Source organism: Bradysia coprophila, unplaced genomic scaffold (genome assembly GCF_014529535.1).
Source record: "Bradysia coprophila strain Holo2 unplaced genomic scaffold, BU_Bcop_v1 contig_688, whole genome shotgun sequence".
NCBI classification, from domain to species: Eukaryota; Metazoa; Arthropoda; class Insecta; order Diptera; family Sciaridae; genus Bradysia; species Bradysia coprophila.
The window spans coordinates 279-24,966 of NW_023503928.1; the positions used below are offsets into that span (position 1 = coordinate 279).

Below are 24,688 nucleotides of genomic sequence, written 5' to 3' on the forward strand. Positions count from 1 at the left end.
GTTTGATAATGGATGTCTGATTTCGTCACAAATAAAAGTAAAAGGCATTGATGATTTATCGTTAACAGGCTGATCGGAATAGTACTACTAATTACTCTTCGGTCTTCAAACGAAAGGTTACTTGTCAGAGACCTTTTGCATTGGCTTATCGATGGGTAAAATGCTCAACTTGTGAATCGGTCGTATGAATTCATTGGTTTGCGTACGAACCTTTGCACTTCTCACAAGACCATCTGAATCGGGAAACACTTCCATAACACGACCCATTTTCCATTGGCCTGGAGGATAATCATCATCCTTCACTAGCACCATGTCTCCCTTCTCTACATTGCTGGTTTGTCTCATCCATTTAGGTCGATGTTGCAATGTGGATAAATATTCTCTTTTCCACCGTTTAGCGAAGTGCTCAACTCTCTGAGATATTTGCTTGTAAACTCCAAGTCGATTGGGATTTATTTCCAATAGACTGGGCCTGGGGGCGACAACAAAGGTCCACCAATTAAAAAATGTCCTGGCGTCAGCACTGAGAAGTCGTTTGGATCATTCGTTACAGGACACAATGGCCTCGAATTCAGCACCGCCTCCACTTCTACTAATGTCGTTGTAATTTCTTCGAATGTGTGTACCGATTCGCCTACTACTCGCCTTACGTGATGTTTCATTGATTTTACACCTGCTTCCCAAATTCCTCCCCAATGGGGTGCATGTGGTGGGATGAAATGCCATTGAACACTATTCTTGAGTATCATATCTGCTAGCTCTGGTTCAAGGACTTCTTTGATGTACTGCATGTCTTCACTCAGCTCATTCTTTGCTCCTATAAACGTTTTCGCGTTGTCTGAATACACATCAGATGGTAGACCTCGACGACTATAGAATCTAGTGAACGCCGCTCGAAAACTTTCTGATGTCAGGCTACTAACTAACTCTAGATGAATGGCTTTGGTAGACAAACAAACGAACAACGCGACCCAACCTTTCGTGACTTCGCGTTTTCCCGGTTTTCTTCTTGTTAGCACTTGAACCGGACCTGCATAATCTATTCCTGTATGTAAAAATGCTCTGGTGAGATTGACTCGGGGCTCCGGTAAGTTTCCCATTAGTTGGTTTGCATTTTTTCTGAGTATCGATGGCACTTGACACATTTGTATATTTGATTACGAACTGACTTTCTGGTGTCAATTATCCAATATTGATTTCTGGTGTACGCCATTGTGAGTTGAGTTCCTCCATGCTTTGTACTCTCATGTGCATCGCTTATAATCATTTGCGACAGTCTTGAGTTTTGGGTATGATAATTTGGTGTTTGCTATCATAATCTATCGCTGCTAATTGTAGCCTACCTCCCACTCTTAGCACACTCTTCGCATCCAGAAACGGATAGAATTGCAACAGTTTGCTCTTTCTTACTTTAACGGCTTGCCATTTTTCAGTGCACTGATTTCCTCACTGAAAGCTTTGCTTTGCTCTAGACGAATCCAAAACATTCTTTCATCCTCGGATCATTTTTACTGGTCAAAAACTTTGGTTTCACTTTATCTTTCGCTGTCCTTATTCTAGCCACAACTCGAACTAACATTTTGAACGAATTGTATCTGGCGATCAACTGCTGTAACACTTCGTTTACTTGCACCTTCGTTGACAACAAAGACTTCTTCCCTTTATAGCTCTAGTTGATCTTCTGGAATTATCACATTCGGATTTTTTTGGCCAATTTTCTTTTGACAACTGTAACCACGATGGGCCACGCCACCATAAATCATGAAAAAGTACCTCTTTGGGGCTTAACCCTCGCGATAGACAATCCGCTGGATTCTGAGTTCCCGTCCACATGTCGCCATTGTTCCGGCTTTGTGATTTCTTGAATGTCTGCAATTCGGTTTGCGACGAATGTCTTGTGTTTGTCTGGCGTTGAGTTTATCCAGTCAAGAGTTATCGATGAATCCGTCCAACAATACGCCATTTCGATTTTGAGTTCCGATTTGACTATGTCAACCAAATTTGCCAGCAACACAGCTCCACATAGTTCAAGTCTTGGAAGTCTTACTGTTTGCACTGGGGCTACTCTAGACTTTGCCAGCACCAATTCAACTTTCGAATTTCCTACTTCATTTCTGTTTTCATATAAATCACTGCTCCAAATGCTTGTTCACTTGAGTCACTAAAACCATGAATTTCTACCTTGCATCCCTTGTACCATCCAAACCATCTGGGAATTTTGATTTGGTCTAATGCACTTAATTCCTCTCGAAATTTAATCCATTCCTGGGCCAATTCATCCGGAACATTTTCATCCCATTTAATTTTCATCTTCCACAGCTTCTGGAACATTAGCTTCGGCTGCAACACAACTGGACCTAACCATCCCATTGGATCGAATAACTTTGCTGCTTGTGATAAAAATCTTCGTTTCGTTAAAACTTCAGTTTTGTTGATCTCTGGAGCTTTAAAGAAGAAATGATCCTCCACTGGCGACCATCCAATACCCAATGTTTTTAACGAGTCATCGATTGTGATTTCTGTTGTTTGAAATTCTCGTTCTTCTACCGGAATTTGTTGTAATACCTCATTGCTGTTGCTTGACCATTTACGCATTGGAAACTTTGCTGCTAATAACATTTCTCTCACTTCTTTCCAAATTGTTTTCACCATTTGAACTGTGTCTGCTCCTGTCAACAAATCATCTACATGAAAATCGCTTTTAACCACTTCTGAACCGATCGGATATTTCTTTTCTCCATCCACTGCTATTTCTTCTAGAGTTCTCATTGCCATGTATGGTGCACTTGCTGTTCCAAACGTTAACGTATTTAAGCCAAAATCTTCAATCGGATCTGTCGGTTTGAACCGGAACACCATTCGTTGGAAATCGACATCTTCTTCATACACTTTAACCTGTCTATACATTTTTGTAATGTCCCCTCTCAACGTGAATCGGTATAGTCGCCACTTCATTAATCGAATGACCAAACTTTCTTGAATAGTTGCTCCAACCATTAGGATTTCGTTTAACGATTTTCCTGAACTTGTTCTTGCCGATGCGTCGAACACTATTCTTGTCTTTGTAGTTTTGCTTTCTTCTTTAACCACTGCATGATGAGGTATGTAATAGCAACTGTATCTCACACTTCCGTCAGCCTGTCTAATTTCATGTTCCTTTTCCGATGTGCTTACTCTCCCCATGTGTTCCAGGTCCAAATGCTCTTGAATTGCATTCATGTAATCCTTCTTCAAATTTTCATCCTTATTCAACTTTCTTTCCATTGCCAACCATCTTGCAACTGCCTGATTTCTTGACTCTCCTAATGATTCGCTCGGGTTTTCTTTGAATGGTAGTCTCACTTGCGGCCTTCCATCACTTAATCTTCGGTATGATTGACGAAACACATTTTCACATTGCATTTCTTCTGGTGTAAATTTTTTCTTCTTTCGTGGTGCTTCCTCCATTTCCCAAAACTTTTTCAAAATTTCATCCGGATCTTCCTTCTTCTGTGTGTGTAAACACAAGAACATTCTTTTCGATTTTGATTCAACCGTTGCTTCTTCCGCCTTTCCAGAAATTATCCATCCAACTTTCGTGTTTTGTGCTAAATATCCGGCTTTCTTCAATACTCCATCCAACAAAATTTCGGTGTAGGCTTTTGTTCCCAACATTTATGTCCACATTGTTTGGTGTCGCGAAATTTGTGTCCGCTAGCTTCAGATTTTTGAATAAATCTTGCGGCCATTTCAATATCGTTTTCGGTAACATTCCCACTAACGTCTTAACTACATTCGCGTTCATATTGTACACTTTATCTTCGATGATCATCTTTACATTCGTTGCCTTTTCCACTCTTGACGTTACTACTCCTTCCAGTCCAGTTACTTCAAATGATGGAATTTGAAACTGATTTCCTCCAAGCATTCTTGCTACGGATTCCTTGATGAAAACATCCTCTGAACATTGGTCCAACAGCGCTCTTAAATTGTAAACAATGCCGCCCTCGGATTTAAATTGAATGATTGCTGTAGGAAATAACGTTTCTTTTTCACTCATCTCCTCTTGTTTAGCACTTTGAGGCACTGCTATCGTTGTCAGGTTTCTTTTTATTTGGTTACTCGAATTGACCGACTGCGATGATTGAGAATTTTGAACAGACAAATTTGAATGGTTTTGCTGCTCTTGTGAATTACGCACTTCCCTATAGCCATACTTATTGCACTCATTAGGGTACCGCGACCTATTTTGATCACTTTGGTTGTGTGTAACGTTTGGAATTTGCGATCTGAATGGGTTATAACTACTGTTCGACTGACCTCGCGTAACGAAACTTTGTCTAGCATAATTTGGCTCTTGGTACGAACTATGACTGAAATTGTCTCTATGCAAAAGCGTGTGATGGCTTTTATTACACTGAAAACACCTTCTAGCACTCTTACAGTCTTTCATCACATGTCCGATTGCCAAACAATTACGACACAAATTCTTCGCAGTCACAAACGCACTTCGGTTGCTTATGGACATGTTCAGAAACGTTTCACATTTCATGAGTGAATGGAAATCTTCGTTGCATGCTGGACAATTTGCTCTCTGATTCGATGGTTTTGTCTTGCTGTTGTGTGTTTGATTTCTGCCGCTATTTTCCGTTGCTGTTCCTCCAACTAATTCCAAGTTTTCGACCGTTCGGTATCTTTTCTCTAAGAAATCAATTAATTGCTTATATGTTGGAACGTCACCTGGTTCGAGCTGCTTCTCCCATTCCTCTCTCGTTTTGAATGGCAACTTCCGTTTCACTAACACTACTAGCATTGGATCCCACGACGTCGTGTCCACATTCAAATTCTTCAGCGCTTCCAACGATTCTTGAATTTCATCCAGAAGTTCTCTGATTTCCTTTGCTGTCTCCAACTTTATCTCTTTCCTGTCTACGATTCTTTCTATTTGAGTGTCTTGCAGTATTCGTGTGTTGTCATATTTTTCGTTCAACCTATTCCACGCAAGCTGATAATTTTGATCCGTAATTTGAAATCTGTTGATGGCCTTTTCTGCCTCATCTTTGACACACGATTTCAAATACTCCAACTTCTCTACATCGTTGAGGGTTTTGCTGTTGTGAATCAAACTAGTGAACCGGCTTTTGAATGACATCCACGTATGATATGAACCTGCAAATGTTGGCAGCGAAATCTTTGGCAATTTCACATTAGATTGGTTGTTTTGTTGCTGGCCGTTTTGACCGAAATTCCCATCTTGACTCCTGTTATCCTGTCTTTTTGACTCTAACGCTTCCAACTGATCTTTGATGTCACCTTTGATCTGGTAATATTTCGCTTCCAACTGTCCAAACATATCACTTTCGAAGTATTCGTGATTCTCAGTTTCCTTCTTCTTCATCGATTCCATTTTGTCATCCGCTTCGCATAGGCCTTTCCATAGTTCTTCTAGTCCAGTTAGCCTTCCTTTCAAGTAACCCTTAGTTCTATTTTCCTTTGAACACTTCTTCAAATTCTTCTCAAAATTCCCTAGCCTCTTCATCAATGCCTCTACTTCCTTATATGCTTCGTCCATTTCGAAAGAAAATTCGCAAAAATATAAAAATATGGAGATGCCACTCGGGCTAAGATGCAAATTTAAATTAACGATTGAGACGCAATAACCGAATTGCCCTTGACTAATTGCAACAATCCGGTCAGAAGATCATCTGCTTTTACGGATGAGGGCAATCCAACAACTTTTATCTCTGAATTCAACTACTCCAATGACTTTCATCAAATTCAAAAAAAATTGTCGACTAAGTGACGGGAAATTTTGCTAGGTGTTCAAGGACAAAGGACAGATGTTTCTGGAATGAATGAACAAATCACTTACCGAACAGTTTCTACCGTTGGTGTTTCAGGACCGTATGCCACACAATTGAATTCCCGGGCCTACCAATTGCATTCGTTCCGCTGCTTTCGATTGATTCCGTTACTCTGCTTGACTATCAATTCCTTTCTCTCGTTGTTAATTGATTTTATGCACTGCGCTTCTTTACTTTATGGTTTGTCTTTCTTCGCTTGACACACTTCTCTTCTTATTCACTTTTCGATTGAACTTATGTAATTTCTTTCAGATTCACTCCGTTACTTTACCGGCTTCGCAACCTTGACCTTCAACTTTCATTCACGATTTTGTATTTATTGTTCGACCGGGTTGTCGTTACTTTGCTTCGTTATGATTTTACACTGAACCGGTCGTTCAAAAACTTTTATTCAATGAATTCCTTTCTTTTTCACACAAAAATTTTCCGTTGACGACCTTGAATATTTTCCTCCTTGTCTTCGATTTTTACTCTCAATTTCGTATTTATCTTTCGACCGGATTGTCGACACTTACAATTTACAATTTAGCACTGAACCGGGTTGTCCAAAACTTTTAAAAACTGAATCCCTTTCTCCTCACACAAAAACTTTTTGCCCGGGCGCCATATTTAATTTCAATGAATTCCTTTCTCGTCTTTCTTACAATTGAATCACCAAAATTAAATCGTTGAATACTGCTGACTGATCGAATAGTTCGCCTTCAATAACATACGCGACACAAGTTAATTTCTTAACTAAATTATTTATTAATCAAATTCACTTGAGTTATACTAAACTAATTACAAGAGAAATTGACGCGACATTACAGGATGACCATTCTCGTTTAGCGTTCAACAAGTACTAATCGGCTTGTCTATTCGTCAATGACTCATCACGAATCGACAAGCCGACGGATTCGACTGCATTGCGACAATTAATTTACAATATTGCTGGCAGGTCGCAACGCATTCGCTAAAGATAGAATTAAACGTTGAATTTCAAATTTGAGATTTAACACATGTCATCATTACAATATTAGTAGTGGATTGATTCTAATAAAGTGTCTACGTACTGATCGAGATGTTTACTCAGAATAATTAGATTCACAAAAATTACTCAAAAACATTTATAATTAATTGAGAATTCACTCTAACATACAATACCAACTTGTACGATTGAATAGTCTGTATACGAATTCACTTTGGAAAGACATTCATCAGCAATCTGAATACATTTCGTAAGGATACTTCTCCGATGAGCGAAGTTAAGCTGTCATTGATAAGCGCTTTTTCGCTCAGAAAACTTTTCGATAGTGGCCCATATAAAATGTTTAAATTGAGTGGAGCAAGAGCAAATAAGAAATTTCAACAAGAGCTATACAAATTCGCTCGTGTTGGAATCTCTTATTTTTTTCAGTGCCGAACAGGTTGTGAATGTGTTGGAATATGCACTTGATATAATTCTATCTAGTGTTAGACAAGCAGTCCAAATGAATCACAAGGTCTAAGTGGCCTTAGTTTTATGAGCAAAATGTTGTTAGTCTCCCTTTCAATAAACAACCGAAAGGCAAGGTCGTCTTTTATTGGAAGTCCGGATATAAGTTCTATCCGAAATATCCTGCAGCCAGTCCTCCACTTTCAACAGAATAACAATCATACCATTTTCCACATCAATTTGTTATAACATTTTTCAAAGCAAAAACTCAGTGACTGTTCAAGTTGGAAATGGTTATTTGGGGAGAAAATAGGAAATTACAATAAGCGCGAAACTCGGAAATTCCTATTTCTCCCCGAGGTGAACATATAAATTTACAAAGTGTTTCAAGTACTTCTCTCGAAGCCCTCAACATGTAAAATCCATTACATAACTCGGGATAAGAATGAAAAATCTGGCTTCCGTGTGTTTATTGACCTCGGCTACGCCTTGGATCAACAAAATTCACACAAAAACTCTACTTTTCATCTTTTTATCGCTAGTCATGTAATAGTTATTTGTGTATCTGTTTTGGACGATTGTTTTTAGGCAATTTTGCTTGTTGTAGCCCGAACGAAGTGAGGGCTACATGCGAAAGTGCCTAAAATCAATCGTCCAAAACAGATACTCAAAAAAATTTTCATGTAAGAGGTCGAAAACCTGAGAAAAATATCGAAACTCCCTCATTTTCGGCCCCGACACATGAAAAACACTATTTCATCCGTGCGTGGCGTGAATAACCACTTTTTAGCCACTGAAGAACACATTAATTTGTTTCACCATTTTTGAAACTCAAAAAAGTGACAAAGTTGAAAGAAAAAAGAAAAATACTCTTGTTCACCCCATGGGAAAATAATAGGTAAGAAAATAAGAAATTTCTCACCTGAACTGTCATCAGAGAGCGTCAACAAAACTCCATCTTCCCTCCCGCATTTGAGTGTATTGCAGCCCCTTCACCGACAGATACTCAAAAAATTTGTCGCTCAAACATAATCCAAACCATAAAATTAAACAAAAATCTCCATCCAAATTTTCAATGATTCTTTATCCCCCTCCTTTACGTATGTTTTATTGAAATACAAGTTACAAGAAATTCAATAACCCAACATCGGCGGTACATATACACTTATAATGCCATGTAATTATCCTTTTAAAGAAAATGTTGAATTTTTGTGGCTGCATTGCTTACTGAACAGAAGTAGTAAAAAAAGAAGCAGAGAGAGAGAATTAATTTGGACAAACAATAATTGAAATCCAATCATCATTAAATTATGGGATTTCATTTTATTTATCATCGCATCATTACACAATCACAATTTCAGTGTTCGACTACACGTAGGACGTGTTATGTTACAACGGATAATCGTAATGATGGTGTAATGGATGATATTTTCACTAATAAATTTCAAATTGACGTTTCAAAGAGATGAACGTAAAGAATATTCGGTAACATCAATTCGATGTTCGCATTGCGCGGAATATAATTACATCATGAACTTGTTGCGAAAAATGTATCAATTTTTAATTGAAATTGTAGATAGGGTGAACTGTAAAGCAAATGCGAGAAAATGTAAGGACATCATGACCGCGCGTTAGTAAGCGGGCGTGACGCAAGTCCACTACCAAAAATATTTTTTTTTTTTTTGGGTGGCCGGACAACTTCTATACTTCCTCCGTTGGCTCCAACGACCCAACGATTCGGCGTTTTTCCGTTTTATTTCCATTCTTTCAGGACGCATTTTTTTATATTTTAACAATTTCCGTAACAGTAGTTTCCTCAACATCTGTCACTTCTGCCGCATTTTTTTGCAAAATTTTCTTTCTAACATTTTTTTGGTCAATTTTTTTAAAATAAACCTTTGTGTACAGGTGCAGAATGCGTCCCCCTCAGCGATATCAGTTATATTTTAAGCAGACTTGAGTCACTTTCAGACTTTAATGTTTTTTGACTGATCTTAATATATTTATGGAATCTGTTACTTCATTTACATAAGGTTATTGCGAAATGTTCTACTTCATTATGTTTAACAAACTTTTTGTAATGTATACCACATAAGCCACAAGCTTATCGATCATTTTTGCGTCGTTGTCGATAACAGATTAAGTAGACCTGGAAAGTCGCGTGCGCCACATGACGAGACCGTCTATATATTTCATTCGTCACCGTAGCGGAGCCGTTTACTCATCGATCACCAATAAGTTCACAGATGTGGTGGATCGATTACATTAGTTATTTACGTATCTGTTGTGGATGGTATATCTTAGGCAATTTCTCGACGTGTAGCCCGAGAACGAAGTGGTGCCATCATCATAATTTCTTGTGACTAATTTTGTTGCTACTGTTAAGTTTGTACGGAATCGAATTCAGCTGACCATAAGCTACAACTCGACGCAAACAAATTCAATATTTGTGACAGTTGGGATTAAAAGTCGGACTATTACATCTGTCAGAGTGACTTTTTAAACGTCAAACCAAAAATTTTTAGCCAAGTAATCACAAAATCGTTTATTTTTCTATAAGTCTATTTCACTGATAGAATTGAGGAAAAATAAGCGACTTCGTAGTTATTTGGCATAAAATGTTTAGTTTGACGTTTAAAACGTCACTTTGACAGATGGAATAAACCGACTTTTGATCCCAACTGTCACATTTGTGCAATATAACGAAAGTAAATTCCTAAACAGGTTGCCCATTTTACAACGGACAATTTAGGAAACCATTTCCATAAATCTATTACGACGGTGACACCCTCTCCCAGAGAACAAAACAAATGTTGCTAAAGCCTCGCCGAATCGAAAGTTCTTGATTCTTAAAGTTCTTATTTTTATGCATTGCGGCAACGCACTTCGATACACCACCCAGTTTCAGTTCTCTATTTAGAGTACCACTCAACTGATCAAACTTTGAATTGTTTGTACTTCTTCATATCTTTATACACAGCACTGTTCCTAGCATGAACAATCAATTGACAAGTGTCAAATTTGAAGACTTTAGTGATAAGAGCTGCCGCTTATATTTGTTTGTATTGTATGTTTTAACTCATACAACGAAAACAAGTCATCTATCTTTACAAAAGAAACGCAATACCTACTGTGATTTCATCAGTCTCCGAATATTTTCTATGTTCATGCTACGAGCAGTGCTGTGCTTTACACCTTCTCCGGGCATAAAACTGATTAATTCATGCACTATAGATGAAAAAGCTAAATTTAGTGGATTCGTTTATTGAAAGCTCACATCTTGTTTACTAGCTCCAATTTTTCTTATTATACTCACCGATTCAGGATCGAATTTCAAAAAGTTTGTTGGCAAAGTTAGTTCCGGCTGTTTCATGACATGGTACATGTAGAGTAGGTATTCATGTACTGTACATTGTACAGTTTCTTCAACGAAGTATAATTTTACGTCAATTTTTATGGGAAAACTTATTTGATGAAGCTGATGTCTGCGTTCGATTAATAAAATTAAATATATTCTGCATTCAGGGGTTGAACGGTTGCAGTTAATTTTTTGTTTAACCTTTCCACCACCGATTGTAATAATTATCGAGACCGTTACGTATACTATGATCTGAGCATTTTCAAGACATTTCAAGATATTTTTCGGTTCACTTTTTAGGTCTTTTTTCCATAGGAAAAAAAGACCTATTGTGGGCACTTCATCTGTCCGTCCGTCCGTCCGTCCGTCCGTCCGTCCGTCCGTCCGTCCGTCCGTCCGTCCGTCCGTCCGTCTGTCCGTCCGTCCGTCCGTCCGTCCGTCCGTCTGTGTCACAAATAAAATGTGATTGATAAAAGTTAAAATTGCAATGCTACTATGAACAAACCAACACCAGGCAAATCAATTATTATTTGTTATCTGGTAACCAATCGCTCATAGCAGATATAGCAATTTGAAAGTTTGGTAGTTGTTGGTAGTTGGACCCCCAAAATATTTTGCAGCAAAGATGTTTACCGTTTGAGAGCTACGCACCGAATGACGAAATTATTCTGCCTGCTTGCCTTTTTATAACTCAAATATTTGGTAGTTGACTACCACGTTGGTAAATTGCAATGCTACTATGAGCAAACCAACACCAGGCAAATCAATTATTATTTGTTATCTGGTAACCGATCGCTCATAGCAGACATCGCAATTTGAAAGTTTGGTAGTTGTTGGTAGTTGGACCCCCAAAATATTTAGTAGCAAAGATGTTTCTTCCTCGAAAGATGCACACCGACTGATGAAATTATTCTGCCTGCTGGTCTATTTGTAAATCGAGTATTTGGTAGTTGACTACCAAAGTGGTAGTTGACTACCAAAGTGGTAGTTGACTACCAAAGTGGTAGTTGACTACCAAAGTGGTAGTTGACTACCAAAGGTAGTGACTACCAAAGTGGTAGTTGACTACCAAAGTGGTAGTTGACTACCAAAGTGGTAGTTGACTACCAAAGTGGTAGTTGACTACCAAAGTGGTAGTTGACTACCAAAGTGGTAGTTGACTACCAAAGTGGTAGTTGACTACCAAAGTAGTAAAAAGGTAGTTGACTACCAAAGTGGTAGTTGACTACCAAAGTGGTAGTTGACTACCAAAGTGGTAGTTGACTACCAAAGTGGTAGTTGACTACCAAACTCATACGGAGGTTGTAGAGATGTTTAATGTTTGAAAGCTGCACACCGACTGATGATATTAATCGGCTCGCTTGCTTATTTATAAATCGAAAATTTGCTAGTTGAATACCGAAGTGGTACTTGAATAAATACCAAGCTGGCAATAAACAGAAATCATACTTAATGCTCTTAATCTATACTTAATGCGAGACCCGACCTATTTTCATAATTTATTGCTCGAAAGTAGTGACATTTAGTCTTTAGGAAAGTTTCGATTAGGGATAGGTGGTTGGGAATGATGGTTAGATTCAAAAACGATGGTGAGATTCAAAAACGATGGTGAGGTTCAAAAAGAAAAAGAAAAAAGACTCACTAGGCGTTAGCCGGTACTATTCTTGTTCGTTGATTCGTTCACTTAAAATTCAAATTTTAGGCACACTTACGGCGTGAATTATGTTAAAGAAACGTTTTGATATAAATTAGACAGCATACAAATAAAGAGTGAATCCCCAGTTGTTTTTAAAATTATAAACCTCTGAAATGTGTTAGAGATCAATACTCTCTAGCAAACAAACTTTGTGAAACTCTGCTGCTTGTTTATGATTTGCGAGTCTATTCACTTTAAGCCTTTTGAAGAAGCAGAGTTTCTCAAACTTATTTTACACCCCAATTAGATTTTTTAAGAGAGTTGGGTTGCTAGAGAGAGCATTGGTTAGATAAATCTTAAATTTCATTCCATTTTTGCCTTGCAATGTTTGAAACTAAAAAGAAAATCTTCCATTCCAGATACAAACTGTGGATGGTGCAAGCGGCCAGTCTCTCTCAATTCACCCGAATTTCTGGCCACTCCCGAAGGCCCCAGATACTGCACCGAAACGTGTTTCTCGCAAAGTCGTCGGGCCTCATTCAAACGGGCCAAGACTTGTGATTGGTGCAAGCACATCCGGCATGCCGTCAGCTACGTGGACTTCTACGATGGGGCTTCACAGTTGCAATTTTGTTCGGACAAATGCCTGAACCAATACAAAATGCAAATATTTTGTAAGGAGACACAGGCCCATCTCGATATGAATCCTCATTTGAAGGATAAAGGAAGTGCGAATGATGGTGGGTTTTTGGTTTAGCGTTTGTCGAATATTGTTGATGGTTACAGTTAATCTATTGTTCCAGGCGGGCTGATCACTCCTGATCTGTGGCTGAAGAATTGCAAGAGTCCCTCATCATCTCCAAGCTCGGATCGGTCCAAGTCCGTGTCGCCAATAACAAAGGCTCCAACAATGTCAGCCCCAACACACAGACCACTTATTACCGTGACTCCATCGGCGAAGTTGTTATCGAGACCATCGAATGCAGTGTCACATGTACGAATATCGCCAAAGCTGTCTAAGAAACGAAGATCTCTGCGTCTGTGTGCCCTAACTAATATCACAGATTCAATGGAAGCAACAAACAATAACAATGCTATACCGTTGGGCTGCAATAAATCGACGTCAGCAACTAGTTCACATGAGAATGTTTCCAGTCTGCGACAAAAATCACCGCGAGACGAACCTCAAGGAACGCTGAAACAAAATTCTTCCCATCATTTTCTGCCACCTCCGCCTAATCTCTTTCCCATTCGTCACAGTGGATTACCAGGAACATCAAGATATGGTTCACACACTCAATCTCAATCGCAACCTCAACAAACGTCTACAACTCAGTTGCCACAAAATACTCCAACGAACGGCTCGTTTCTACCGAATACGGATCAACCTCGACTATTCGGTGCAAATCCACCACCCGTTACTATATTAGTCCCATATCCGATCGTTCTTCCTATTCCCATTCCCATCCCGATTCCTATGCCGATCATCGAATTTTTGAAGGCCGCCCAAGCGAAATTGGACGAACAAAACAAGACGGCAGCCGAATCCAATGGAACCGATCGAACACCACCGGTAAACGATGACGAACCGTTGGACTTTACCAAATCGAAAGACGAAAGTAGTATGCCAATTCTGACGCAACACCTTCGCCTAAACAAAACAATCGAATCGCCACCAATTGCCGAGAAGGACGAACATCAGATTACGATCAGCGGTTTCGAGAAATTGGATGAAATGGATGGACAGGAACAGAGATTACCAAAGTTTAAAATAACGCGGCTAGCGTCAAAGCGAAATATTTCTACCAAAGAATCGGAAAGCAGTCGACCATTGCGAAAGCGTAAACGGGTCATTGACTGTGATTATTCAAGGCTGAGAGATGACGATAAGAAAAAGTTCTAAAATGTGTTGTGGTTGGACTTTAGTACCTTTTGTAGTCAATAAGCGTGATTGAACAGGAAATTATTGTTTTTTTTAATCTAATAAAAAAAAGAGAATTGTGGTAGTGTCGTGTGTCCATTATACACTGTCGATATTTTGCGCGAGGGTACGGCCACTGATTGTTAACTTACCTTCCTAATAATTTATGAAAACGATTCTTTTTGTAATTCTTTCTAACCTGTAAGATGAAACAAAATAAACGATAAAAGAAAAGAATTATTCGACCACGGTTTTGGTTTTACCCACACATATGTAAGGGATGGGGACATGGTTACTAGAACAATAATTTCACTAAATATGTTTAGCGACTCTATTCCTTCTATCACTTGCTGAGCTATGACCTTATGATTAATAGGTGATCATTAAACGCGACAATTAGTGACCGTTCATAAGTGACATCACACTATTTTAGAGATTGTTCGACATCACCACCTTCCTGCTCGTCACAAAAAGAGTCAAAATTGACCTAATTTTGGTAGGAACGTTACGATTGGACCCCTTTCCACAAACAGAGTGACGTCCTTTATGAACGGCCCCTTATATAAGTTCAATAAAAAAATGTTTTATTACCTGCCCCATGCGAAAGTAGAGCATTACACAGTAGTTTTCCACCTGCGAAAATTATCCATTACGTGAAGAATATTTTCGCATGGCGCAGGCAATTAACCCGAATACATTGGATGCTGCTGCGTTACTCACTAATTCGGTAACAGCTTTGTGATACTCGCTCCAAACTCACTCGTGTGTTTTTGAGAAACTTACTTTCGTAACTGTTTTTCGAGAAGTGTAGCTATGTACCTCGTCTTCGGCTCGGATATGCATACTCTACATTTATCAAAAAGATAGATACCGAAGCTTGTTGCGGGAGAAAACTCACTGGTGTGTTGGCTTTTATACCTCATGTAATGAATTACAGCATTCAATTTCAATGTAATTGATTTTTCGACAAATGCGACGCACATCACTGTTTTAAAAAAGAATTTGTTCTGTCTGTTCACCTCTGAGTTCTCAAGATTCCCTGAAATTGCCCTAAAATCGAGAATTTCAAAATCTTATGAAAGACTTACAAATCCCTCACATTGGTGGGAGTACCTTTTTGATTTATGCGGATCCTTTAGCTTACCAACCACAAAACTGCAACTAGACTAATGTTGAGGTACAAGGTCGTGTAAGGTGTCATTAGAAAAGTAATTGCAAATAGTCTTAGGATGCCAAGGAACCGTCAGAAGTTCACCGAAATAATCAAATTTTTACCCATACTTTCAACTGCTCGTATTTCGTCCTGACCTGACCTGACCTGACCTGACACAATCAAGCCTGGTGCCTTTGCACACGACCAGAAGGATATGAACGTTGGAACTTTGGTAGCACAAAGTGTTACCTACAGAACCACCTTTTGATCCTCCAAGTTATATAATGGATGTGAGTCCAAAAATAACAGCGCTGGCCCGCAACTTGACATGTACAACTTAAAACTAACAACAACCACCGTCGCTCGACTTGTGGCCGGACTTGCTACTAAATTCGTCTCAATATAGTTGAACATAGTGTTCATTGAAATTACCTGTAATCAGAGGACCTGATTTACCTGAGTCAGTTGCATCTGTTCAGTAAAGTTAGTACCTTGTTTGCCCATTCCATTCGATTAGTCGTCTTGACTTGACTTGAGTATCCAAAACGTGCTCCTGTGAGCGCTCCCATGAGAACATTGAACGTGATGACTTTGGCACGATTGTGAGTCATACCCTAATCCTCCCTTTTCGTTCTCCTTGATAATGTTCAAAGCACAATCACTAAATGTCTTTACGTTACAATTCAACTCCCACCTATTGACATTTATGTGTGTTCTGAATGGTATCAGTGTAGGGCACACCACTCTGGTCTACCGTTATATACCACAGAGTATTTTCTGTGGTAACTAACTGAACCACCGTCGCACGATCTATGTGGTCGGACTAACTACACGGCAGTGGGGAGATGAACCAACCACCTGAGCTCTTCCAACTGCTCGTAACTCGTTGTGAATAAACGACCTTGTACGTTTCGTGTAGCCAGACTGCCAGAGACATTACCACAAGAAAAGTGCATGTTTTTGGTTTTCGATCGCCTCTTGCTAGCCACGCAAGCATTGACACTCTAAAGTGGTTTTTGCTTTTAGGGACCAATATCTATCTATGCCTTCGATTTCAGTAGGTCGTTCTTCAAAAGAATCCGCCCTCGTTATCAAAGAACACCAATCGGCACTTTCGAGTACGCGAGCAATGCTACTTCACTGATAGAAACTACACCGGAATGTTCCGATTCAGATTCAAAGAGAATAGGTAGATTCCGTCGCAACACCCGTTTTTATAAACAATTTTATTCAATAAACATTTTGAAGGTACCTCAGCGTCCGTAACAAAATTTATATAACAAACAAAATGAAGAAGCTGCACTTCAAAAATTGTGCCGTAATTTCGAGCACTCACTCCCGATGCAATGCTTGTGATGGTTCATCATCATTTATCAATAGTTTCACTTGATCAAAACAGTCGAATCATCAGTCTTTTAATTGTACAAATTCCACAACGATATTTGTCCATCCAATCCGGACGCAGCCATTATCGGGGCATTCCACAACTGTACCTTGTCATTTGAGTAAGAAATGTCTACGACAGCAGCCTTATGTTCAGTTAAAACGGCCAACGGCCTCAGACTTTTCCAGGAAAAAATTCGAATTCTGCCGTCCCATCCACCCGAACAGAATACTTTTTGGTCTTTTCGAATGCTGACGCAATTGATGCCATTGTTCTTCAGTCCAATGACGCCCCGTTTAATCAACTCGCTCGTATTCCGCGAATACGAAAACACTCCCAACTGATCGTGTGGCCCACCATAAATGCCACGATTCGATATTGGATCGAAATCGAGAGCCATCGGGCACTCTTCCAGTGTAATGTTGTGCAGTACTTTACCGGTTCGCAGGTCCCACGTCAAAAAGTCACCGGATTCGTACGCAGCCAGAATGTATCGCTGTCCCGACATTTCGATATGCTTGAAACACATAATCTGTCCCAATTTGAGGCCGGCATCGGCACCCAATAGCGTTGTTTGTAAACTAAAATTGTCGGTATTGTAAATGCCAATGGAGTTTTCGTCCTTCGGACAAATCATTAGATTGTCTTCGAGATGGAAGTTGAATCGACAGTAGCCGATGTGCTTTGTGTCAATGGTCGTGGCCAGTACGTAGCCAGAACCAGTTATCTGCCACGCCTTGACAATTCCACCTTTCTGTTGGGTGAATAACGTTTCAGGTAGATGTGAAATGGAATTTACCGGTGCGGTCGATGAACCAACGGTGAAGTGTAATGGTGAACGATTCGTCTGAAATGGAAATGTCTGAGTGAATTGCTGACCTTTACAAACAAGGACTTGAGTTACACTGCAATTGAACTGTCTAGGTGGGTCGTTGTGGTTGATTGATACACAAAGAGCATTCAGACACCAAGGTGCCTTTCAACTTCAATAAACAAAACATTGAAAAGACGGAACTAAAGACGAAGGGACCGAATGTGGTTAAGCATAACAAAAGTCGAGCACTTTGTGTTAAATAATCACTCAAGTCTTTAGCAACAAGAACAGAAAAATGTCTCACTACACCCACTGCACGTTACATTGTCAAGAGAGGGATCGTAACATTGCGGAAAGTTGACATAAGACACCTACGTAATAAAGCAATCTAATCCATTGACCTCTAATAAGGCTGAAAACCGTAACAAATCTACAAAATAGTCAAATTGCAGCTACACCACCGGTTTCCGCATAAATACAAAACAGAAAATGACAAAATTAGTTACCTGCAGATCCCAAAGATAAACAGCTCCCTTTGCTGTTCCACAAAACAGACGCTGTGCTTGGTGAAAGCAGACACAGTTCACCTAAAACAATCAATTAGAAATTTATTCGATTTTCACATCAATTTTTGGAATGTAAGAGCGTGTAACGCTGCGTAGTTATGGACAAACGAAATACGTAAAACATATTCGGTTGCCGTTCTTCTTCTTTCGTCTCATTTTATTAAACAATCAAGACAATTTACGCACTTCGGAGAAAATGCGAAAAATAATCATTAAAACCACTGAAATGTAACCCTGAACTCACCGGACCCATTTCGATGTTTCGTAAATTAAATACTGGATCTGGCGGTAGGACTGCCATTATGGATTTGCTGCGGTTTTTACCGAATAAAAATGACTTAAATCAAAATGGGAACACAAAAGGAAACAAGCTACGACACCAAAAAAATAATATTTTGATCAAATAAACACGCAAGCACAGAACAGCTGTTGACAGTCAAGGGTGTTTGACAGCTGGGAAGGTATGGCCGATGGGAACTAATGATGGAACAACGCTGTTTCTAGTTTCATTATGTATCTTGTTGAATTTTGGATTCTATCAACAAATTCTACGTTTTCATCTTTAAGGACGTACATTTTTAATGAAACAGCTGATCAAATGACACCAATTGTATCTCATTAATCAGCTGCAAAATTACGTAAGTAATACGTAAGTATTTAAAGTTCAGTTTTTGGTGTGAATGTCTACTAATTAAATACATTCCATTAAAACAAATGAAAGATTCGTTCAAATATGGAAAACATTGTAGATTTATAACACAATCGTTGTGATTCATTTAACCTGTAGTCCTTTCAGCAGTCGTTTTTTCATTATTTCAACGATAAATTAAATATAATTATCAATTTGAGGTTATTCGCCTTATAACATCAGCCTAAAATGTCTCATATTGTCTAGTTGATGATTTATATTGTAAAAGAAATCATTTCAATTCAACATCTACGACACCTTCATTTACTGAAGCACAACGACTTGGTTCGAATGACGTGATGTTTTTGTTTGTTCTGCTTGTTATGAGATGGCGTAATTGGCAAACCTACTGGAGTTCTGTTTTTTTTTTTGAAAATCGTATTTTGTAGAGAGAACAGAAGTGAATTGCTAATCCATTTTCCCTTTAGTTTTTACGTAACCTGCGGAAATTGGATAAAAAAATAGAAAATTCCAACATGTGCGAGTTACTAGTGAAGGCAACACATTATTTGGACTCTTTTGTTAATAATAGTTTTGACATTTGTGGTGAGAAAACTTGTGTTATTTGGAATAATAGTTATTTGTGTACTTGGTTTGGACGATGTTTTTAAGCTATTTTCGCTTGTAGCCCGAACTTGCGAAAATAGCTTAAATACATCGTCCAAACCAAGTACTCAAAAAAAATTCATGCAGAGGGAAAAAATCGAGAGAAAATTTCCAAAATTGACCTCGATTTCAGCCACAAGACATGAACATTTATTTTGTATTGCTCCAGGAGGATCCCTGCCAAGGCTGAAAAGTTTGGGGAGATCACGCAGATGCAAATTTTATTTTAGTGAATTTGTAAGAAAAAGGCGTGTTCCAGCGTATCTAATGAAATAACAATCTGTGTGACCTCTCCAAAGTGCACAGCCTACCGTTCTAGTGTTTATCGTAGAAAAAATCCAATAATTATTCATGTCTAAATGAATCTACTTATATCCTATATTACCAAGGAAATCTGTACAAAGATAGATCTTGATAGAAATCTTTCATGACGTCAACGTCAATTAATTGAGGTTAAGGACTACTGGACGAAACATTTAGTGGGGTTACGTTGACAAGTACCGTATAATGAAAATGATCAATACTCTCCCTAGCAACCAAACTACAATTATTAAGGTGGTAACTACGTTTATGAATCACTGCTAGTTTGTTCGCTCGTGTTGTTGTTGTTGTTTTTATGCCATATTAAAAATCAGCGTTTCTCAAACTTATTTTCCCCCCTAAATCGATTTTTTGAGAGAGTTTGGATGCTAGGGAGAGTATTGAAATGATCTATTGAGGTAACGGAATGATTGAAGAATTCTCGAGTTTTAATAGGTTCCAAAAGATCAGGTTAAGACACATCCGATCTGCTGATCACGAAAGCAGTAGTACTCAAATTTTCTAGTGGCGCCGCTACATTGAAGAGAATTTTGAAGAGTAATTTTTGTTTACTAAAACTTTACGTGTCCTTCGGATCATTAAATGCTTACTCTCGCACTTACGTCACAGTTAACTTCGATACTAGAGAGAGCATTGGAGCAGTACCTTTAATTTGAATTAGAATTGGAATGGATGACGGGTGAGATATGTATTAGGGCATAGTACTGAACCAAGCACAAGAACAGAATTTTCAGGAGGGGACACCTCCAAGGCTGTATACTTTGAGGAGGTCACGCAGACCGCCATTTTATTAGATACGCGGGAACACACCACTTCTGATGATTTAACATGTAAAAAAATTCACCACATCATCAAGACGACGAGAATCATCAGAGTAGGTGAATTTTTGTATGAAATCGGCCATTTTATCATCAACTGTGGTGTGTAACCCGCGTATCTGTATCTGCGTGACCTCCCCAAAGTATACAGCCTTGGTAGTAATCAAAATTTTATGTGAGGAATTTTAATTCTTTAAGGTTGGTATAATGCTACTGCGTCGCGATTTTATATATGATTTGAAGGGCCGATTTTCCGTTAAAAACTCTGTGCTCGGTTCAGAGCTATGAACTGCGTGTAAAGTCTGTCAATGTGGTTAAAATTATCAACGCACTGTAAACAGGCACCAGAACAGATTGGAAATAAGGAGCCTATGGTCAGAACTTTTGTTATATTATTAGTTTTTTATGCTTGTATAATACCACTGCGGGCTGCGGTGCTCTAAACAAGAAGCATTTTGACCGTTAAAAAAACCGTTGAAATTATGCAATTTTTCTCCTTGAATTTCCTCAATCAATATATAACTCATACAGTTACTTGTAATTCTGTTGCTGCAACAGTTGCAGGATCAAATCAGCAAAGGACTACATCTAAGGACTACTTCATTTCTACCCATATGTCGGAAACAGATGAGAAATCCGAAGAAAAGCCAGTCACCAAACTCTCTTATGGTAGAACAAAAACGAAATATAGATTTCCTATCAATAACAACCACAAGGGGATGTTCACAAACTATTTATTATAATACACCGTACTTAATTGATGCAAAAAATTGAACAATTAAAAGTCAGGAAAAAGAAAATTTGAAGCAACTGAAAGCACACTACCTAACTTTCTAAAAATAGATTTTCATTGCTGCTGATTAGCTTGAATTTTTTTATTTACCAGCTGCAGCTGTCGTAGTCGTCGTAGTTGTTGTTGGAATTTGTGGATAGCAATAATCAACCGGGAATGTAGGACACACATACTGCTTCAAACATTCTTTCAATTCGGGTGAGTAACGTGTGCCGGGTGGGCAATATACTTTCTCATAGACCGGCTTATAAGATGAGGCATCTTTCGACTCGTCACGACATTCAATGAAATTCTCACACATACCGGACTTATAGTCGACATACTTTCCGTTGCCACTGCTGCATGGATCCTTGGAACACGTTTCGGTGGGATCGTAATTGTTGTAGCATTTGCCGAGAAGTGGTGAAAAGTAGAAGTTTGCCGGACAATCTTTTCTCAGAATTGTGCCTGATTTGTCGCCATACAGATCAGTACTGCATTCGATGTACGATGCCGCGGTGGCGTCGAATGGATTAGGCACAAACGGATTGGCATAGTTATATTCGGCACACGGATCCACACCGTTATATTGATCGATTCCATCACAATTGTACAAGGAGTCACATTTCTTTGTGAAAGGTGAAAATTTCGTGCCGGATGTACAGGTTTTCACATTGGCATACAACAATGAGGCCGTGCTATACCAACTTTGGAGTGACGAACATGATATAAAAGACGAGCAACTGTTAGAGTTCGGATCTTCGAAGATTCCTTCCGAAGTGCATGGATAACTGCTGCATTGGTACGAAGCGGCATCGACACAGGCACGATAATTGGGTCGGAATACTGTTCCACTTGGACAGTTAACACTTTTCACCTGCGGTACTGTTACGTAACTTCCGTGGTATACATTGACGGAACTGCATTCTAAGTATTTCGAGCAATCCGCAACTGATTTGTCGGGAATATTTTGATTATCAAATCCTTCGCAAGGATTTGCATTGCCGGGCATAGAACTGGTAGCACAATTGTAATCACTGAAACAACCCTTTGCCTCGGGCCAGTAATATGTGTCGGCAGGACAATTTTGCACTAAAGGCGCCAAATTGGAGTTACAAATGACGTATGACTTACAGTCATTTGTGTCGGTGTTTTTGAACACTCCCTCTTGTTGGCAGGTGAAAGCTGTACAAGAAGAATTCTAAGTGTTCGATCTGTCGAAAATTGATTTCAATTCTTACCATTTGTTGTGTCCCCGAACCCTCCGAATAAAATCGCGACAAGTAGCAACGAATAGTTCATTTTTAATTCAACTTAACGAGCAGCACTTCTTTCCGTTGCAGAAGGTTAATCTATATTAGCTTGTAACTCCTACACTCAAGGTCTTTTATAAGCCAAATAAAAAATATTTTTGAATTGCAGATTCGAAGACTGCGGTTAATTAGTCAGTAGGGCATGCTCTTACTTTTTTTTTTCATTTTTTCTTTTCAGTCTGAAATGAAACCAACAAGCATCAATTTCATGGTTGACTTAAGGCCAGTTCATACTCGCATACATGTTTGCGATATATGCGACCATGAACTGGCCTTAAGACTTCCCTTAAACTTTTTCAATTTTTTATTTTTACGACAATTAGGGTCTCGATAAGAAGGCAAACGCTTCCATTTGAAATGCTCAGATCAGTTCCTCGTTTATCTGAATATGACCTTGAACTGAGCTCGAATTTAAGGTCTAACCTAAAAGTACCTAAATCCTAAATTTAGTGAGTAAATTGACAGAAAATTTCTTTGAGCACCTAGCCTCATTTCCTCACACCCCCAAAGGTAGACGTCATTTATGCATGACCCCATACTTGGAAAAATTTTCGCACGTAAGATCTAGATAGGTTTTCGTCATTATGCGTCACCAATAAAATTATTTATGAAATAATTCAATTGGTTGGTAGATCTGTTGCTGTAATGGATATGAATGTTTATTTTCATCCAATTTATTCAACAAATTAATTATTTATTATTTGTACAAATGTTTAAGTTTCGACGTGTTATCGGCACGTTTCAAACCATAATTTGACTTATAAAGAAGTTTTCGATAAACAAACACATTTAGAAGTTAGTGACGCCAAGAGATCGAAAGAGCTTTGAATTTTCAATGAAAGCTGGTTTTCCATCGGATCGCCTAGCCTAATATACGGGAATTGTCTTACCGGAATTTTGTTCAGTCGATAATAACGCGAGCTCAACTACATTTAATTAAATGTAAATTTCGAAAGGAAATGACTCAACTTTCACTGCAAGGTAGAGATCATCTTCAAGATACTGTACTTTCAGACGTAACCTCACTTAAGTTTCGTTAAATGTTTCGTTAATTCATAAATTTGTATAAGATTTTTTTTTAACGTGGATGGCATTTTAAACGGCCTTATGCTCAAAACAAACGAGGCATTGAAAACGTGTTTTGGTCCTATTTTTCATGACGAAATTTTCGAAACTGTCAAATGAAGTTAGAACTTTTTCTATTCAAAATCGCGATTGCTGCATCTGTCAATGAAAACACGTTTTGAATGCCTCGTTTGTTTTGAGCATTACTGTCCTTGAAGATGATCTATATCGATGTGGCGCCTGGAGCTTGTTTACAAAATTAAAGGGATGGAAATCGAACAGATTACAAATAAAGTATAGTTTCCACTTAAAAATAGCACTCCGTTTCGCCTCCGTCTACATGACAGTTGTAAAATAGAACAAAAGAACTGTCACGCAAACGTGGAAATTGAATTTATTTCAATTTTTTACTCCGTTTACGTGACAGTTCCTTTGTTCTATTTTACAACTGTCATGTAAACGGAGGCTAAACGGAATGCTCTTTTTGAGTGGAAACTATACTTAATAGTTTGTTCGACATGAAGAATATATTCTAGACACTTCTAGCTTTTCCTGTGCGTTTTGGATAACTTCGATCCCGCTTTTTGTACTTGGGTTAGACAAAACTCAAACAAGCTTCTTAATTCATTAAAAAGTAAATGTAGTACTTTCAGACGAGGTCGTACGCAAGGTAAATACATTGTATTTAATACACCTTGGCCGTACATATAGAAATATATATAGAAATAGACAAAAAAAAGTGGAAGTCCTTTATATGGATGGCGCCCAATTTCCGATTTCAGTCATTTTAGTTTGTCATTAGTTTTGGTTTAGTTTTAGTTTCACTACCACTAAATCCTTATAATCAAAAACCAAAGAATACTTCCTTAGCGATAAAATATGTTTCGTATTTTATGAACTGTTACATCCATCAAAAACACAAATTTGAGCGAAGCGAGCGCTCTTTTTTTTGTCAATTTCAGACTCAGAACAGATTTCGGTTGTCAAGATTACGCATTAAATAAATTGAAATGTAA

General features: G+C 38.6%; 3 protein-coding genes and 1 long non-coding RNA gene across 4 annotated transcripts; 2 read left to right on the top strand and 2 right to left on the bottom strand.

The window, feature by feature from the left end:
• Positions 1–310: 310 nt before the first annotated feature.
• On the top strand, positions 311–14,409 carry LOC119083536 (sine oculis-binding protein homolog). The gene is made up of 4 exons (XM_037193258.1): positions 311–334; positions 466–490; positions 12,671–12,991; positions 13,055–14,409. The coding sequence occupies exons 1-4, from the start codon at positions 311–313 to the stop codon at positions 14,152–14,154; spliced, it is 1,470 nt and encodes a 489-aa protein (XP_037049153.1). The 3' UTR covers positions 14,155–14,409.
• On the top strand, positions 11,547–12,059 carry LOC119083544. The gene is made up of 2 exons (XR_005088887.1): positions 11,547–11,580; positions 11,814–12,059. It is a non-coding gene; the product is annotated as an uncharacterized LOC119083544 (long non-coding RNA).
• Positions 14,410–16,536: 2,127 nt separating the features above from the next.
• Positions 16,537–18,522, bottom strand: LOC119083533 (guanine nucleotide-binding protein subunit beta-like protein 1). The gene is made up of 3 exons (XM_037193254.1): positions 18,334–18,522; positions 18,030–18,110; positions 16,537–17,556 (listed from the first exon to the last, which is right to left on the bottom strand). Exons 1-3 carry the CDS (start codon positions 18,388–18,390, stop codon positions 16,741–16,743), a joined length of 954 nt encoding a protein of 317 aa, XP_037049149.1. The 5' UTR covers positions 18,391–18,522; the 3' UTR covers positions 16,537–16,740.
• A 2,815-nt stretch (positions 18,523–21,337) lies between these two features.
• Positions 21,338–22,695, bottom strand: LOC119083534 (peritrophin-44-like). Its single transcript, XM_037193255.1, has 2 exons — positions 22,536–22,695; positions 21,338–22,479 (listed from the first exon to the last, which is right to left on the bottom strand). Exons 1-2 carry the CDS (start codon positions 22,594–22,596, stop codon positions 21,398–21,400), a joined length of 1,143 nt encoding a protein of 380 aa, XP_037049150.1. The 5' UTR covers positions 22,597–22,695; the 3' UTR covers positions 21,338–21,397.
• Between the last annotated feature and the right edge of the window lie 1,993 nt (positions 22,696–24,688).

Excerpts from the sequence above, each read along its gene's own strand:
- LOC119083536 (XM_037193258.1), top strand. The coding sequence starts at position 311 with ATGTCTCCCTTCTCTACATTGCTG. Across the intron at positions 335-465 it reads CTCCCTTCTCTACATTGCTG|ACTGGGCCTGGGGGCGACAA; the intron begins GTTTGTCTCATC and ends TATTTCCAATAG. Across the intron at positions 12,992-13,054 it reads TAAAGGAAGTGCGAATGATG|GCGGGCTGATCACTCCTGAT; the intron begins GTGGGTTTTTGG and ends CTATTGTTCCAG.
- LOC119083533 (XM_037193254.1), bottom strand. The coding sequence starts at position 18,390 with ATGGCAGTCCTACCGCCAGATCCAGTATTTAATTTACGAAACATCGAA. Across the intron at positions 18,111-18,333 it reads GAAACATCGAAATGGGTCCG|GTGAACTGTGTCTGCTTTCA; the intron begins GTGAGTTCAGGG and ends TGATTGTTTTAG. Across the intron at positions 17,557-18,029 it reads TTTATCTTTGGGATCTGCAG|ACGAATCGTTCACCATTACA; the intron begins GTAACTAATTTT and ends TTTCCATTTCAG.
- LOC119083534 (XM_037193255.1), bottom strand. The coding sequence starts at position 22,596 with ATGAACTATTCGTTGCTACTTGTCGCGATTTTATTCGGAGGGTTCGGG. Across the intron at positions 22,480-22,535 it reads GTTCGGGGACACAACAAATG|CTTTCACCTGCCAACAAGAG; the intron begins GTAAGAATTGAA and ends CTTCTTGTACAG.